This window comes from Artemia franciscana, chromosome 6, assembly GCF_032884065.1.
Source record: "Artemia franciscana chromosome 6, ASM3288406v1, whole genome shotgun sequence".
Taxonomy (NCBI): Eukaryota; Metazoa; Arthropoda; class Branchiopoda; order Anostraca; family Artemiidae; genus Artemia; species Artemia franciscana.
In genome coordinates, this window is record NC_088868.1 from 7021872 (window position 1) to 7040784 (window position 18913).

Here is an 18913-nt window from a genome sequence, read left to right on the forward strand (position 1 = left end):
AACAAGTAACAGGTGGCAGAAAACATTGGAAATATATAATTTGGGCTATATGTTTGCAAATTAGGCATGATAGAGGTGAATTTCTTGTTGTTCATATTTTGATTTAAAAATAAAATGAATATACCACTTGATGCCTTTTTGTATGTTCTTTACAAATATAATAATTGCTTATTTTGCTAGTTCAAGTTTAAGCACTTTTTGACCTTACTTAACCTAACAAATTTTGGCAGTGAAAAACATACATTATTTTGTCAAAAATGACCAAAAACACATACCTTAATTGAAAATTTGGCATCAAAGAAGAAGAAATACAGCATAATATTGTAAAATTTATTAATCCAACTTAATTGTGGAAAATCAGTGCTCATAGATTATACAACATGTAAAAAATGGATTAATAATGAAACAGTAAGTTTGAGACCAATGTTTTAAGCTTTCTTATACCCAAAAACTATTTGAGTATACTTTGGTCATTTTCAAGAGCTCAAAAACTTGTACTTGAAGCACTTATTATGTTTGTAAAAAATAAAAAAGGGCATCAAGGAGTATGTTCACTTTATTTGTAAATCAAACACATGAACAACAAAAAATTTACCAATTATTAGTATAGCTGCACAATTTTCCCCTGGGTATGTAGGCTTAGTGGAAGGTCACTTATACCTGATCATGTCCCTAATGTTTTTACTTGGTTGAAAAAAAATCCAAAGAAAGTTCCTATTGAAAAGGAAAGAGATCAAAAGTGAGATTGAATTTGTCATAGCTTGGAGGTTTGTCCCTTCAGTCTGTTTAAAGAAAACAGATTCATAATTGAAGCTTTGTTCATTTCAATCTTAGGGATAATCTACATTTGTTACACTTAATTAAATGGTTGTAAAGGGATACTTTTATTTATTTGTCTTGTTTGTTTTCTACATAATTTTTTAATCTTTAAATTGATATACATTTCTTACAAATTAATTAGTCATATCATAGTTCCACTTGCAAGTTTTGACCTACTTTGTAACCTTGGTCTCAAAATTGCATATAAATTTATTGGAGCTAGGAAACATAGAACTCCTCTCTGTTTAAAAGAAAATGGATGGACATAGGTAGGTTTTAATACACTAAAGTCCTAGGGCCATGGAAATTAAAAAAAACAAACAATGAAGATTAACTTTAAAATTCTGGACATGACATAAATATGACATTCACAAAGAAAAACCATTCACAAAATTTTACTTTTGTGCTCAGTTGCCAACCTGAGCAATTGCCCTAAATTTTTAAACCTTGCAAAACATTCACCAGCCAATTCTTATGACCTACACTGTTGTCTGTACATCAAAAATTCATGGAAAAGGAAGGACCACCTTACTGACATTTCTTCCTTTGTACTTATATTTAATGGGTTTAAAAGAAAGCTCCTATGGCTAAGTCAGAAGCCTAGTAAAGGACCAGGTAATCCTTTAGACAGGAAGTGCAATAGGAAGCTAGGGGCCAGTCATCCTATGCTTTTGCATGTCCTTCCTGCTTACTGACCCCAGATTTCTCTAGGTAACCTGTTAAGTTTGGGCCAATTCTGGCTGAACTTACAGAGTTACATCACTGACCTTCATCCCAAACCAAATAAACTGCTAATGCCAGAAATTAAACCTGTGACCTTTGGATAAAGGATTCTCAACCTAGAGTGCCAGCCACTTAGGAAGGAATACAAATGTCACCAGAGAACAAAAATTATTTGGAAAAAAGAAAATATTGAAAAAAAAAAAAAAAAAACTCAAGTCATAGTTGCTCATTGCTGTCCCACAAACAATATGTATTTCATTAAGACAAATAAATTTTTAAACACGTATCAACAAAACTCCATCAGGGATTGTATTTACTTAAGGTACAATCAGCAATATTAATGCTTAGTTTTGTGATATTCTGGTTTTGAAATAATAAAAAAAGAGAAATTATATGTTCTACTTGTTTTCCACAACCCCATTTGAGAAAAATCATTTGTAACAACAATATACCCATGGTTGGCTCAGAATCTCTCTAAAATTCTTTAAACAGAAGGAATTTAAAAAAAAATTATACTCATCAGCAAGAAAAATATTAACATAACTCTCTAAACTTGGCACTTTTTAAGACAATTTTTAGCAAAGCAAATGCAAAACTTTAATGGTGTCCTATGTCATCTAAAAAAAAAAAAACATTAAAATGTGTCAAATGAATTTTGATGTAAGATGCCTCTAATACTTTCAGTTGAATCTGTGAAATGAAGGGCCAGGTATTCCTTTACATTTTATACAATATATAAAAGAAAAACAGTTCAAATTTTTTCACAAAAGAAGAAGCTTGATGTAAAAAAATAAATATATTTTTAACAGAAAGCAACTGACATCAATGAAATCAAATAAAACAAAAATTCATGGAGAATAAATAATATAAGCCATATATTTAACCTATAATGAGGTGGCATAAAAGATTATTTTTAGAATTAGAAAAAAACAGTGTTATGGCTTAAAGTTCTGCTCAATCAACAGGAGTTGTCTAAGGCCAGAGAAAAAGAAACTGATAACCAAAAAAATAAGGCATCCAAAAATTTCAGGACCCTTTAGAGGGAAAAGAAGTAGAAGTAGGTACTTCAAAATACCTTCCTGGGAAATACTTTAGCCTGTAGACACATCGCTGAAAGTTTCATTTTCCTAGCCTAACCTCTTTCGAAGATAGCCAAAAGTAGCTAAAGTAAAATTTTACCCCTACTGTATCTTAAAAATCCAGTTTAAATAGCAGTCTCAACAAATATAGACTATATAAAAGGCTATAGGTATTGGCCTAATCATTCTAAATTTTTTCCAACTAATAATTATAGGATGGTTTAGAAACTAGGCCTGTTTGATATAATAACATTTGACTAACTCACCAATGTGATAGCTGCCTCCCTAAGAATCAACCTTTTTAATAACAAAAAAACTTTTCTTCTGACTCCTTATGAAGCTTAGCCTATGCAAGACAGGCCTAGAACACCAAAAACCCTTTAGATACTAAGGAATATGCATAATATTACTTACAGGTCACTGAAAAGCTAAGATTATTTCTATTATTTACAGTTTCCTTGTCTTTTCTCTAGACTTAACGATTTCACATGTTTATCCATTTAAAAAAATATATAGCATTGACGTCACAATCCTCAAATAATCTTTTTATTTGGGGGTTATAAAGTGCCAGCCCACGGACAAGTAATCTTGAGCGTTTGTGGGGATAATCCGACTAACCTCTGACGTCATATGTGTCTAAAGAAACGCTTGGATTAATCAGATTAATAATCGGACAAGTAAAGAAACGCACCCTAAAAGTTAAGTGATTTTACTTAGGTCTCCTCACATTGAAATCTTGCCGTTCACATTGAAACATGAAAAATGACTAATAGGACTAGGCAAAAATTTTGAATTGTTGGATCATGGAATGGAGGATGGATAACACTTATATGGTTAATGATAATGAAAGTAGCTCTGATGAAGATTTGCTGCTAATTCTTCACTTGAGGCAGCAAAAGAAGAAAATTAAAGGGTATTTCAAAGTTATAGATGCTGTTTTAACAGAATAACCCACTAATGATTTGGTCTAACTGAATTTCATACAGGGCCTATGGCCTCGTGAAGGCAATATATATATATATATATATATATATATATATATATATATATATATATATATATATATATATATATATATATATATATATATATATATATATATATATATATATATATATATCTTGAAAAGAGAAATCACCAATGCAACAGCAAAAACACATAAAAAAAAGAGACAGAAGGGGAAAAGGAAGACTGTTTTCCTAAATTAGTGATTAATATAGACCAGCACTTGAATGAGGCCTTAACCCTACTCATCCATTCAATCACATAGGTCAAACAGCATAGCCAAACACAATCAACCATAAAGAATAATCCATGGACAGGCAGTCATGTTGTCAATAAGTATAAGTTGTCATTTACCAAGCAATAGAAAAAATAATAAAGACAAATAATTCAGAGGCAACAACCCAACACAAGGGCTAATTTACCATATTACCAAAAACATGGTAAAATTTTAGTTTAGTGACTTCTTGCTATCTTGGAAAGGGGCTAGGTATCCCAGGGAGGTATTAAGTACCTACTTCCAATCCCTCTCACTCAAGAGGACCCTGAAATTTGCCTACATAGCAGGTCTATACCTATCAAAATTTTTAGAAAACAACATTTTACCTTAATTTTCAGTTACCAGTTGCTTTTTCTCTGCCATTAGTTCTGAAAATGAAACTGTTATTTGAGTAAAATTCTGAGCCATATCAATGGGTTTTTTTCAAAATTTTGGAAATGTATTTGCATATCTTTAAAACCTTATAAATTGGGATTGAACAAAGTTGTCAAGCTGAAAACAATTTTGTTGTACTTCATTCAAGCAGAAGATCTATTTTGCAAGGTTTCACTTTTATAGCACATATTTTTAAAGGTCATCAAAGGTCAGGACCTTTTTGAGGGAGAGTGAGTGGAGGTAGGCACTTCAAAATACCTTCCCAGGACATACTTTAGTCTGTAGACCAATCCCTGAAAGTTTCATTTTCCTAACTCAACCTCTTTCCGAGATAGCAAGAAGTCACTAAACTAGAATTTTACCATATATATATATATATATATATATATATATATATATATATATATATATATATATATATATATATATATATATATATATATATATATATAGCCTAGGCTATATATGTATATAGTCTGTATCCTAGGGACTGGAAACATGAACAAAATCCCAGGTAGAAATAGGGTGTTTAATTGGGATGCTTCAATGCCCAGGTTGGTAGAAATAGTGAGGGAAAGTAGGATTGAATTATACTTTTTGTATTAATGTTAGAAATATGGTCAGTCAGTCAGGTATCCAGGTAAATTCTAACATTGGCATATATTTTGAAGAACTTAACATTTTTGTACACATGGTTTGTGAAAATGATTGGTAAAATGCATTGGCATAAAATTTTAATCACAGTGTCCATTTTCTATTTATGCAGTTCTAATTGTTCTAAGCCTTAACATTACTCTTTACTTTACTTTTTAGGAAGAAAAGACTATGGGTACATCCAATTCTACAAGAAAGGGAGAGGACTGTGAAAGGCCATCTGACACTGCTTAATGACTTACTTATGAGAGACGATGAAGAGAAATTTTTAAATTTTGTAAGATTAACAAAGGCAGAGTATGTTGAATTGCTTAGTTTAGTGAGGCCTTTTATAACAAAAAAAAAACACCAATTTTAGAAAGGCAATCTCTCCAGAACTGAAGCTTGCTTTGACACTAAGATATCTGGGTACTGGTATGTCAATGGCAGCTCTCCATTATGAATTTCGTGTTGGTCACTCAACAGTTTCACAGATATTATCAGATACAATGATGGCAATATATGAAGTTTTAAGTCCAATGTATCTGCAAGAGCCTCAATCAGATACATTGAAAAGTGTCAGTGAAACTTTTAGGGCAAAATGTTTTTTGCCAAATTGCATTGGTGCCTTAGATGGTAAACATGTGCGAATTCAGTGCCCATACAAGTTTGGGTCTCAATTTTACAATTATAAAAGTTATTTTAGCCTTATACTTTTAGCTGCATGTGATGCTAATTACAAGTTTATTTATGTAGATGTTGGAGCTTTTGGAAGTGAGAGTGATGGGGGTGTATTTGCCGGGTCAGATCTTGGGAAAGGCATAGACACTGGGAAAATAAAGCTTCCTGATTCACTTCCATTGCCTGGAACAACAGAAAATTTTCCATTTTTTTTTGTTGCTGATGAAGCCTTCCCATTGTGTAGTTATATAATGAGACCTTTTCCTGGAAATAGACTCTCAGAAGCACAAAAAATTTTCAATTACCGATTATCCACAGCTCGGCGCCTAATTGAAAATACGTTTGGTATACTTGTGCAGAGGTTCAGAATTTTCCGAACTGAAATACTAGCACAGCCTGAAAAAGTAAAAGCAATAATCATTGCTTCTATATGTTTACACAATTTCATTATTTCAACTAGAGGAGCCCCAACTGATATTCAAGAGCTATCAATAGGAAGTGGGATTTCTCAGCTTGGCAGAGTTGGGAGCAATAATTCTTCCAGAACAAATCAAGATCTTAGAAATAGACTAATGGATTATTTCTTATCTGTAGAGGGTGCTGTTCCTTGGCAGCAAGAAAAAGCATTGAGAGGCACATTGTGACTTGATTTATAAATAAATATGCATGTAAACATATCATATACTATTTGTATATATAGATATCCTGAATATATATATAGAGAGAGAAAGCATTTAATATGAAATGACTAAAGATCAAAATATAATAACAAAAAAAAATCAAATATTGGCTTAAAGTTAAAAAGATAAAACATATTTCAACGTTTTTTGGTATGTTCTAGTATAGCATTCATGATTTTCATGCGACACTGCAGTTTCTCCTCAGCTGGTATATCCTTCATGAATGATACAAGTGACATTAGAAAATGCTGGTCTTCATCCATAGTTATAACTTTATTTTTATTCCTTTTTTGTTTTTCACTCAGGTATGAGAGAATTGCTTCATCAGTTGCAGATGAAGTACTTCCCTCTGTTTTGTTTCGGTTTCTTTTTTGAACGTTTTTATAAGTTTGGAAGTGCTCATCTGGAGCAATTGAAGTGGATGCCTGTGGAGATTCCGTTTCGATTAGCAATTCTTCTGAATTGGCTTCTTCTTGGGACACACAGCGAAATTCTGGAAAATAGAATACATTAATGTTTGATGGATGAAGGTTTGTACTATGGTTTATGATTCTGTTCTGCAAAAACGAGGGACAAGTTACTGAACAGAAGAGCTCTATTTTATTTTATTTTTTTTAGATTATATAGTTAACATACAAATAGTTTTGATGCCAGTTCTTTTATATAAGGGAAGAGCATATACTTATACCATGCTAAGAAAGTAATTCAAATTGGGACTGAAGATCGATTTAACACAAAATCAACAAAAATAGCAGCAATGTTTTTAAAACAGAAGATAAAACTGTTAAGACAAAAGTAACAACTCCTAAAAACAAGAAACTAAGACAATAAGAGCTGAGAGCTCATATGGCACGTGAGAGGAGGTTGGAAGAGCCAAGAGATTCTTCCCACCAGGTTTCATCCCAACCTCTCCACTCTAAGCATTTTCCAAGATTTTAGGTTTCCCCCTCCATCTCCCCCAATGCCACCGGATCCGGTCGAGATTTAAAATAAAAGTTCTGAGACACTATATCCTGCTAAATATAAAATTTCATTAAGATCCAATCACCCGTTTGTAAGTTAAGAATACCTCATTTTTTCTAATTTTCCAAACTAACTGTCTTCCCACTCCTCGCCAGATGGTCGAATCGGGGAAGAGACTATTTCAATTTAATCTTGTCTGGTCCCTGATACGCCTGCCAAATTTTATTGTCCTAGTTTATCTGGAAGTGCCCAAACTAGCAAAACCAAGACTGACAAACTGACAGAAATTGCAATCGCTGTATGTCATTTGGTGAATACCAAGTGCCATAAAAATCTTGGGGCCAAAGCCCCCCCCCCTTGAGTTAATTAATAATAGTCATATTTCTCATAAATACTGAACATAAATTTAACATTTATGTTTATGTCAATAATTGCAAATCTCATTTTCTTTTGGACCAAAAGTAATTGTACACTTTCTGATAATTGTATAGTTGAAAGTTTTTGGGGCTAGGGACTCCTCCCATTCCAGGTCAATTTACATTGAAAATGTATCCCAAATACTAATTAGAAATTCAATACGTTTAAACACTTCATTATTTTCGATCTTGAACTTAGAATAATGCTACCAGTATTTCCAATATTAGTATTGGAATACTATTGTTTCCATAATATATCAAGTTTTAAATTTTTGTGGTATAAATAATAAGGACCAACCTGAAGGACTATGAGTAATATCAAAATCAATTTCTTCAGAGTAATCTTCTGTTATTTGCTGTTCGATTACATTGATGACAGGCAATGAAGATACACAGTTACCTAAAACAAATTATTCTTAGAAACAAGGCTGGAAATTAATATGAAGGGTTTTCTTGAAGTAAAAAATTACCATGATATATTCACATAACATCACATTATTATTTTTAATTTAATTTTTGACAATCCAGGTTAAATTTCATAGATACAAACTCTTTTGATGATCGAGTTTTACATTCATCGATATGTTATTTTTCAATGTCAACATTAGTTTTGTGTTCAGATTGCATAAGTCTTAAGGCTTTAAACAACAATTATAGTGCCAATCAACCAATTCTTATAACACAGATATTCAAATTAAAATGAAGCAATACCTTTTATAATTGTTACTTAGCATATACAAACACATATTATTTAGGACATACAAACTGTAAACTAATCTGTGATGGCTGCCATTTGATTCCTTGTTAATAAATATATATAATATATATAAATATATATATATATATATATATATATATATATATATATATATATATATATATATATATATATATATATATATATATATATATATATATATATGTGTGTGTGTGTGTGTGTATTGATTATTTTTCTGTTTATATGTACAATTCCATACCAATGGTTTTTCTGCTCCTATCAATGATAACATCTCTTAAAAAATCCATTCTTTGAATAAACTCCTGGTTTGCTGCCTTTGTCTTCAAAGCTGCAGAACCACTTGGCAGTTTTGAAATTTTCTTCAGTCGGACATATCGCTCTCTCAGACTGGCCCATTTTTTTTTAAGCTAAGTAACTGCAAAAAAAGAAGTAAATGAAGTTATGATAAATTTCATAGAAATTATTTTAGTTGAAGGAGATTTTTCATTTTTAGCTTTTTCATATCTTTTTCTTTTTTAACTTTGTCATGTCACTTCTAAAATTGATGATTACACAGTCCCAAACAAGAAAGGGGGTCCATTCCTTTTCAATGCAAGCACAACAAGTTTTAAATTTAGCTCCCTCTCCCCACCCTCCAAATAAAAGAAGCAAATTTAATTATTCTTGCTTGAACTACAGTCCTTTAACAATAGTTTCTAAATTTTTAACAAAATCATGAAGCATTACAAAACATTTTTTTGCCATTTTTTATCTAAAATTCAGTAAAGCATCAATATCACCATTATATTATGAAAAACTGCATCTTTTATATCTACCACTACATCTTTGCATTTCCCCATGGATTTCAAAAATTTAAAATTTCTGGCAGTTTTCTTTGAAAGACTTTTTATGTCCTTTTACTTTTTATGAAAGAATTTTATCTAATACAATTAAGGGAAAAGAAAAGAATAGTAAGTAATACTGACTGAAATGTCAAAACTTTTGCCTCCAACAAATGAAAAAATCAAAACTACCAATTAATGTTGCAATTTGATAATACACCGAGCACTGGTACCTAAAAAACTTTATCATTAAGTAAAAACAAGCTAGTTTAAACTAGTCTATTAAAACTGAAGGAGGTGTGTAACAGGTCAAATTTTTCCTAGTTTATATTCATTCAATCCTGAAACTTGTCAAAACCCTACAAAAAAATGTGGCTCCTATTGTTTTCTATTTGGGCTACATGCCAGTAACCATTAAATATCTTTTGGAATCTAACTAAAGATTTCCCTTAATAATAGTAACAATAATGATCAAAAAATATATTGCAAGGGCATAGGAAGCCAGACAGTTGTATAGTCTACAAGGTGAACCCACCAAATAACCATGGCCTACAAGCAAAGCATCTAATAGCCAACTAGCATTTCTATTGATTAAAATCACACTACCTTCATATACTAATGCAAGAGGATCTATCCTTCCTAAGCCTGAAAAGACTTATTTCTGTTTAACTTATTTAGCCAAACCAAGGTCTATGCCTACCTGAGATTAATAGTCCTTGACTTGCCATCTGATTTGATGTATGGTAGATCAAATTTTTCCTAGTTACTTATTCATTTAATCCAGAGACTTGTCGAAATCCTACAACAAAAGACAACTCCTATTGTTTTTCAATTGTAGGCTACCTGCCAGAGACCATTAAAAATCCCCTGAACAATCTACTGTACCTTACTAGGCTGTAGATTCCTTTAATAATAATAAACAATATAGCAAGTGCTAGGGAAAAGGAAGTCAGATAGTTGCATTGTCTAACATGTGAACCCATCAAATAACAATAGCCTATAAGCAAAGCTTTTAATAGCCTATTAGCATTTTCATTGACTAAAAATCACACAACCTTCATAAACTGTTGCGAGAGTGTCTATCCTTCCTAAGCCTGAAAAGATTTACACTTCTATCTAACTTATTTATTCAATCCAAGGTCTAGGCCTACCTAAGATTACCATTCCTTGACTTGCCAGCTGATTTGAGAAACTCTCCCAGGCATTGATTTTGAGATGCCTATCCTTATAATTGTCATTTTTTGGATTATACAAATATGGCCTGGAGCTAATAAAATCAATTATCAAATGTTCAACTGAAGACATTTTCAAAGCTTTTCTGAAATAAAAGTCTCACTTATAAGTAATCACTTATAAGTTGAAAAAAGTTCAACTTTGAAAAAGGCCTAAGTTAAGTGAACTAAGTGAAAGTGTAAAGTAAATTAAACGGGTTTTTCGTGCCAATGTGAACGGGACGAAAAACCAATGTGCATCCGGCATTAAACTCTCAATTAATTTTTTTTTCTAACAATCATATTCAATCTCTTGAAGATATTATGTTTTTCAAAAAAAAAATTCCGAGAATAGCAAAGAGGTGTAGCCAACTAAAACTAAGGACGAGCAAAAAAATTTAAATAAATAATTCACAGTTAAACTAAATGAACTTACTTTCACTCAACAAATAAAATACAAAACTAAAGAAAAAACACTTGATTATAAAGACTGTTAGGACACATAAATAACATCGCCTAAAAAGGAAGTCGTGTCTGTGGGGGAGGTGCATCATGTCAAAACCCTTCAACAGGCTTCAAGACGAAAAATGTACATCAAGGACTTTGACTACTTATTGTTCAATCACATCGGTCATCTTTAAAAATATTTTATTCTGACAGATAAATTATTGCCTGCTTCGTTGTCCTTTTTTTTACGGAATCCAAATTGTGTTTCGGCAACTAACCCACGATCCCTCAAAAGACTTATTATTCATTAACTAAAATACTAATCTAATACGTAAAATATAAAGGGGTTGCAGGGATACCGATCTATAATTTCCTGGGTTAATTTGACCCAAGGGTTTCTTATAAGCTATACTCAAGAAATAAAGGGGTATCACGGATATCGGTTTATAATTTCGATGATAAAACTGAGTCCGTCAGTAAATATTGGATCAGTACTTTTTGGCACAAACGACTTATCAGGAGCCCAGCCAATATATCATAAGGTAAATTGTCAATCTTTAGTCACTCAAAGCAGACACTCCAAAGGCATTAATGGATCTTAATGAGGATTACACCATCAGATTCGGCATATCAGAGAACCCCAGTGCAGAGGTTTCAAGCTCCTATATGTAAAAATGTGTAATTTTGATTTTTTTTTTTGCCGGAACCAAGATCACGGATGAGTGTTTATTTGTATTTTTTCTATTATTTTTTGGTTGATCGTATACTAGTGATCTTAGAATGTCAAGAGCGGGCTCAGTTGATCGGAAATCATAAATTCCAACACCCTTTTTAAGTGAACAAAAATATTAGAGGACAGCTAGCCCCCTTCCCACTAACATTTTTTCCAAAGTTGTTAGATCAAAATTTTGAGATGCCCATTAGGCTCAGCATATTTGAAAAAAATAATAACTATGTCTTTGGGGATGACTCCCTTATCCACAGTCCCAAGGGGAAGATTTACAAGCTGTAACTTTGCCGATTGTTTATTTTTGGTATTAGCAATTGCGCAAGCATAGAGATTTTTTTAAGGAGGGGGAATGTTTCTTTTGAGGAGATTACATAATAGGATATTTCCACGGTGGAATTTTTTGCGAAGGAAGAGAATTTTCCATGAAGGAGAAGCTGAATTTCTCGATATTATTTAAGAAACAATCAAAAATTAAATTTAAATAACAAGTTTTTCAACTGAAAGTAAGGAGCAACATCAAAACTGGAAATGAATAGAAACTACTACGCATATGAGAGTTAAGGGTGGCTGCTCTCTCCTCAATACTTCACTCTTTACACTAAGTTTTTTCTTTAACTTTAAAAAATCCTATTATTCTAATTAAACAGCCCTTGTGTTTCAGGGGTCATTCTCAAACAATTGTAACAAAAATTCAAACTTTAGCGTTAAGTGAGAGGCATTGATAAGGAAACAATTTCCGTTCGTTTTAAGTTTTAAAACTAATATGAAAAAAACTTCGTTTTCTTAAAGAGTTAAAGAGGCTGCGTCCCAAAGTCGAACCTTAAAATGTACAGGAATAAGGAGAGGTGGTTGGGGGGCTGCCGCCCCCCAAACCCCCCGCTTTTAAAGAATCTTTTGTACAGTTGTTTTTTGTTAACAAAACAAAAAACCTTTTGTTAACAAAAGTTTTTGTTAACAAAAACTGATTTTTACTGATTCTTGAAGGAACTGATCTAAGTCTTATCGTGTTTGAATTACACTTTGAATGTGCGTGACACGTCACACTTAGCTGTTTTGATGCATTTGGGGATTTATTCCTTCAGGGACGAGTCGACTAGCTCCTCCGGTACTTTTTTAACAAAGCAGACTCGTTAAGTCTAACATTTAGAGTGGGTTGAGAACGCTTCGCCTTTTCAACAATTAGACTAGCAGTTTCTTTAGACGAGACGAAAAGTTTCCATTCGTTCTTGCCATGGCGTAGCTCAAATACATCGTTGTCATGGCTATGACAAAGACTTTCTACAAACGCTTGGCACTCAGTTCGGCCTTTTAGCTCTTTTGGAGGATTTTTTTAGTATTACAGCATACGAGGGCTTGGCATTGAGTCTTGACTTTAGGGCAGAACCAATGAATGGTCTGAGAGGTTACCTTTAGGATGACACATGTTTGCCAGAATGCTATCCAGTTTTCGTGATAGCTCATTGACCTTGGACACAACTGTAGCATTTACGACCTCTCCCGTAGTTGGGACTTCACATGGACAAAGAATAACAAATTTTGGATTTTTACATTTTGCTTAGCAGCAGCAATTAAAGTTGTATACATGTTAAGAATATTATCTTTGTTTTTAGAGTGAGTCACCATTCGGGTTGTAACATTTAGTTCAGTATAGAGAAATTTCTTTGCTTGGATGATAGTATCGCGATCAAAATAAGCAACAGCTGCCTTCTGGACTAACTCTTGCTTAACTACATCAATTAGAGATCAGCTTAAAAAGTTCAAAACAGGGTTCAAAATTAATTTGTCTTCCATTTCACACTACTCAAATGCTTTCTCAGATTATCCTGCCTCACTTTATTTCTTTCTTTTTTCCCTCTCTCCTTCCTCCTTTCCTTCTTTTCCTTCTCTCTTTACGGTCAATTTAAGTCCTCAGAACATCAAATATGTGAAATCAAGCATTTTGATGTTGGCACTTTCATAAACTTTCATAAACGATATCTTCTGCAGTTTCGCTCAGTCCATAGTAGTCAGCAAATACACCGTCAAGATTAACTAAGTGAATTTTAATGGTATGGTCAACAATATAACCGTCTTCATCATCCATTGATCTTGCTGAATAATAGACACGATAGGCCCGATATACCTCTTTAACCTTGTCAGTTGGACCAGTCAGTCCAATCAACTACAGGCTAAACTCTTTGACATATTTGGCTACAGGGTCAATACCTCCCCTGTCTGGATCGACAGTGATGAATAACGGTTGTAATTATCTGTTCACAGGGTGTTTTGTCCAGAATATCTGTGACTTAGATCATTGTCTCAATTACATCTCGACATATATCAGGGCAGTGCGTAAATCCAAAATATATCATTAGCCACTGACACAAAAAGTCAGAATTTGTGTGCCGCTTCCCTGTATGATTAATAAAGCCAAAGTCACCACCTATGGCTGCTTTTCTAATCTGTTGTTTTTTCTTTGCAAAGCCAATTCTTTTCTCTTTTCACATAGAGCATAAGGCACAGTAGATCCCCTCCTATGGTAGCAGTGACAGCCTTTGTTTTCCAAGCCAGTGTTTCAATTAAATAAAGTATGTACTTATCGCACAAGCAATTAAGGATCTCCAGAGCACTGAGTGTGATTTCAATCAATAGATAAGGAATTTTTCCCTGACGGTGTGTAAGAAAAATAGGAAGGAGCTCTTGACACACATGCTGAGCAGCGTCTGAAATTTTGTGTTTTTAGTTCTTCTGCGTCTTTGTATGAGCAAGGCATAAAATAAGAATGGACATTTCCTAGAAGAAATCAAAGATAATTTCCGGCCTTGCAGATATTCTAGTTGGAAATGGCAGTTAGACTACAATTTGAAAATAACAATGAAATTGGCGTATTTTCCAAGCTTACCAATGCATATTGTTTAGTTGCTATTGGGGGCTCAGAAAATTTCTATAGGCAAGTGTCATATGATAAGGAAAAATTGAAATGTTAGGCATTGGCTAGGTTGCTGCTAACTGGGAAAGTTGTTAGGCTAGGGTAAAGTGAATGAAACTCATGTATATATTGTGAAGTTCATATTATTGGTGTAAAAGAAAGTGAACATACCACTAGATGCCAATTTTATGATCTTTCTGAATATAATATTTACTTTTCTTGAAAATTCAGTTATAAGTCTCTTTTGGACCCTTCAAAATGATTATTTCTTTCTATATTTTAGTATAAACAGGGTTAAAACATTGGTATAAAATTCACTAGGCTATTTAATTATAAAATCCATTTTGTTAAAACTAGGCTATGTAATCCATAACCATTTATTTATCACAGAAGTTTGATTAAAAAATCAAATAAATGTATACTTTAGTTCCAAGTGTTCTATACTGGAAAATAATCCTAATCCTAAAAGTGCCTCCATTTCTAGTTGATCCTCCTCCATAGGGCAAACTAAAAATGTATAAAGAGGACTTGCTTACAGGTAACATTACCTATAGAGCAAAACATATTAGTCCATGAGCCCTGCAGGCAGCAGGGCAAGGCCTGTGTTCTATATTTATTTAATAAACCTCTTTTCTTTTTTGAGTTTTATCACTCTTTGTTGAATATAGAACACACTCTTTGGCAGCAGATAGCAAATATCCAGAGTCTAACCAAAAAAAACTATAAGGAATATAATGACAAGCAGAGTCAATTGTATTTGGGCCAGTTAATCTCCATAACTTTCTTCCCCATTTTAATCTAGATTGGCCAGCATTATATATTTTCAAATCCAAGCTGTGTCAGTTTATTTAAAAATAAAAATATATATAGAGCCAAGCAGTCACAAAGCCCATTGTATAGGTTTTGCTACCAGTAGGAAGAATCTCTCCAACATATTCTATTTGATTCTCAGGACCTTTTTCCTAAAAGAAGAAAGCTTTTAGCTAAGATGAGAGACCAAGGCTTGCAGCCTACTATAGCAGCACTACACTTTAAAAAACAGTTATTAAAGAGTTCTACAACCCTGATTTTCTTGGAGATTTTGGAGTTTCTAAACTATATTAAAGTTACCTTGTGATTCCATTACATTTTCAAATGAAAAAGTCAATGAAAATGAGCTACCTTATAATGTAGATCTGCTGTGCAGAAGAGAGCAAGAGTGAGTAGGAAGAGCTATATTGGTACCAGCCAGCCTTTAGGCCCTAAACTGCTGGGGACAGGTAGCTCAAGTACTCACAATTCCCACTAACCAACAGAAGGGAGGAGAAGATGACAAAGAAGGATATACCCTCATACAAATTCTGGAATTGGAACCTTGTGACAAAAGCATTTTTGGAGACCTTTTCTCCAATCAAAGAAGAGGTCATAACAGACAAGTGAAGTCCTTTGATCAAAGTATGACAAGAAGAAGAAAGAGAAAGAAAGACCTTAACCTTATGCATCCATCCATTTACATAGGTCAAACAGCATAGCCATACACAATCAACTGCAAAGAATAATCCATGGACAGGCAGTTGTGTTGTAAGTAAGTATAAGTTGTCATTTACCAAATGATAAAATCAATAAAAAGGACAAATAATTCAGAGGTGACAACCCAACACAAGGGCTCATCAGGAGAATATACACTTGCCTATAGGGTTTTGGCACTTTAAATTCCCTACCCAAGCAAGTGGCATGCCTACCATAAATTCCCTATGGTATCTGTGTGCTAGGTATCACCCCCAAAATATATGCCTACAAAAAAACAAATGTAAATCAACTTGTGAATCAAAAAATATTTCAGGTAGGAACTAGTAAGCTAGCTTCAAGCAAACACAATGAAACACAATAAATTTAACATAAAAATGAAGCCTTTAAGTGCAGTTTGTTGAGGTGGCTGTTGTGGAACCCCTTTTTGCTGGTGTGCAGACCCTGGTTGTCTTCTGGCCAATTAAACAGATAATCCAGTGATGATGTTTGTTGCCAGAACATGAAACTTCAATGTCTCAACTACTTGTGGATTCAATTCTAATAATATTAGATGCTAAATTTAAAAGTTCTTCAGGAAAGGATACTCTAATCCATCAAATGAGGCTTCCTAAGGGATAGTGCCAACTCTCTGAGGGTTTGTTGGTAAGGAATATATTTTTTTGACTTTTTGTTATGTTGACAACTACACCTGTAATTGTAAATGCAGTGTCTAGCATTGCATTGTAGTGTCTATAAATGCAGTGTCTAGCAAAGAAGATTGCAAGTAGCCATTGCTGACAGTTGATAGTGTCTAGTTGGTATACATCTGATCTAAACTGTCAATGCCAAATGTGTTTAAAACTTTAACATTTGTACATCTGCTAGTAAGCTGAGTGTTTGATTATTGTTGCAAGAGTTGCTTGTGCATGACTATGGAAATTCAACTTGTCATCTACCAGGACACCAAGCTCTCTCTCTCAGCATGGCTGCTGAAAATGGCTTTGAAAGACCCATCACTACAATTTGTATGGTACTGAGTGTGCAGGTTTTTCTTCCCAAGGTGGAGAGTCTTGTATTTTGTTGCATTGAATTCAAAGCTTCCAAATATTAGTCCAGTGAGTGAATGCATCAAGGTCCAGTTGTGTTGACTCAATATTTTGTGCTGGGTCTGCACAACCAACAAGTTTTGAGTCATCAGCATAGAGGCTGAGCAATATCTGGCCTAAATATTAAGGTTGGCACTAGGCTCACAACCTATTACCAACAAAAATCAAGGATCACAGTTCATATTTGAAAAACTTTCTGAAATCCAACAAAAAAAAATACTTTCCTAGAAATAACTTCTCAAGTGTTATCATTGAATATGGATTTACACTTTAATTGTTTATGAATATGATACAATATTGATATTTTTGATACAGTATCAATACATTTGATACAATATTATTACTTTTGATACCAAATCAATACTCAAGTATGATATTGATACTTTTAATATGAAGTTCCTTTGTTCACAATATTCCCTTGAGAATTGAAAGATATAATCAGATGACTTCAAACTTTTAATGTATAGCCCATTAAAATATTACTTAGGGTGCAACAGAATTGATGAAAACACAAAAAATAAGGAGATATTCCTTTATCTCACAAATTTGGGGAAAATATCTAGGGTTTAAATTTAAGTATATAGTGTGTAATAAAATTCTAGATAAGGGGCCTTTTCTTATCTTGTAAAGTAATTGTGGAAGCTGGACCAGTAAATTTATACATAGCCTTTATAATTTAGTTAGGAATAAATTGAATGCATCACTTGGTGGTTTTGTTATGCTGTTTCCATATTCAATATAGTCACTTCTTGGGCAAATTCCAGTTTGACCCTTAAAGGGGCTCAAAGAAGTCTATTATAACTACAATTTCAAAAACATGCTTATAAGAAAAGCTGTCTATTCTTATGAGAAAAATTGCAGTCTGTACCTTATTCATTTATGGCAATTCTTGTTTATTGTTATTATTATTATTAGTCACACTAGTAAAATATTATTTTGATGACAAATTTGCAAGGATTTTCAAAAAGAACTTACAACCCCTAAAAAATAGTGTCATAGCAAAACAACAAGCTCCCTCTTGTTGAAAACCTCCAATTATGTATAATTAGTTTCAACTAATTTTTTAACTTTACATTATAGTCTAAAAACTATAGACAAGGTGGTAAGTTAAATTCATAGGGCCCCATCAAGGGCTCAGAATTGTGTTTGGCCCAGAAGCAATTATTGAATTTGAGAAGAGCAAAAAAAGTATCAAGTAATGTATTCACTTTCTTCCTAGGTAAATTGTGTAGATAAGTATAAATTAACTGGTGAATGAAACTCCTTAACTAAAACCGTCATGTTAGACTTAGGTGAAAAGGACCTACAAGGTGGCACTATATTTGATGGACTCTTTTGAAGGAAACATTGTAATAACCAAAGAGTAAGCCTAGTGCTATTCACTTCTCCAATCAGTACTTTCAAATACAAAGTGTCTTCAAGCTTGTCTTATATACATTATCTTGTCTTGTATCTACCTTCAAACTTATTGGCTTAACACTAGCTTTCCTGATGTTAATCTGAAAAATATAACAACAAATACTCATCCAGCAACTTGTTAAGTGACACACTATGGACAACTAGGAAAATAACAACATTAATCATGCATACTCTGCTATAAACATAATGTATTTATGAATCCCCTAAGGACTGTCATATTTCAAATTACTCTCCCTTTATGTTCACTGCATTACCATAAATTGCAGTCAAAGGATTTTTTTTCTTGTGATGCTCTGGAGTTATTGATTGAAGTTGATTCCATTGTTTGTTTAGTGATCAGATGTGGTTTCATAATCAGTAGCTTCCCAGTTGTGTTTACACTCCCTCAAGGAG

General features: G+C 33.1%; 3 protein-coding genes across 3 annotated transcripts in view; 2 read left to right on the top strand and 1 right to left on the bottom strand.

The window, feature by feature from the left end:
- Positions 1-3424: 3424 nt before the first annotated feature.
- LOC136027974 (uncharacterized) lies at positions 3425-6269 on the top strand. Its single transcript, XM_065705468.1, has 2 exons — positions 3425-3534; positions 5092-6269. Exon 2 carries the CDS (start codon positions 5349-5351, stop codon positions 6234-6236), a length of 888 nt encoding a protein of 295 aa, XP_065561540.1. The 5' UTR covers positions 3425-3534; positions 5092-5348; the 3' UTR covers positions 6237-6269.
- A 41-nt stretch (positions 6270-6310) lies between these two features.
- On the bottom strand, positions 6311-8774 carry LOC136027975 (uncharacterized). The gene is made up of 3 exons (XM_065705469.1): positions 8629-8774; positions 7950-8051; positions 6311-6765 (listed from the first exon to the last, which is right to left on the bottom strand). The coding sequence occupies exons 1-3, from the start codon at positions 8675-8677 to the stop codon at positions 6410-6412; spliced, it is 507 nt and encodes a 168-aa protein (XP_065561541.1). The 5' UTR covers positions 8678-8774; the 3' UTR covers positions 6311-6409.
- Positions 8775-14356: 5582 nt separating this feature from the next.
- Positions 14357-18913, top strand: part of LOC136027976 (eukaryotic translation initiation factor 6-like) — a 46039-nt gene continuing 41482 nt past the window's right edge. Inside the window, exon 1 of the mRNA XM_065705470.1 lies at positions 14357-14528. Coding sequence (XP_065561542.1) covers positions 14422-14528 — 107 coding nt within the window. The 5' untranslated portion in view covers positions 14357-14421. The remainder of the gene's footprint in view (positions 14529-18913) is intronic.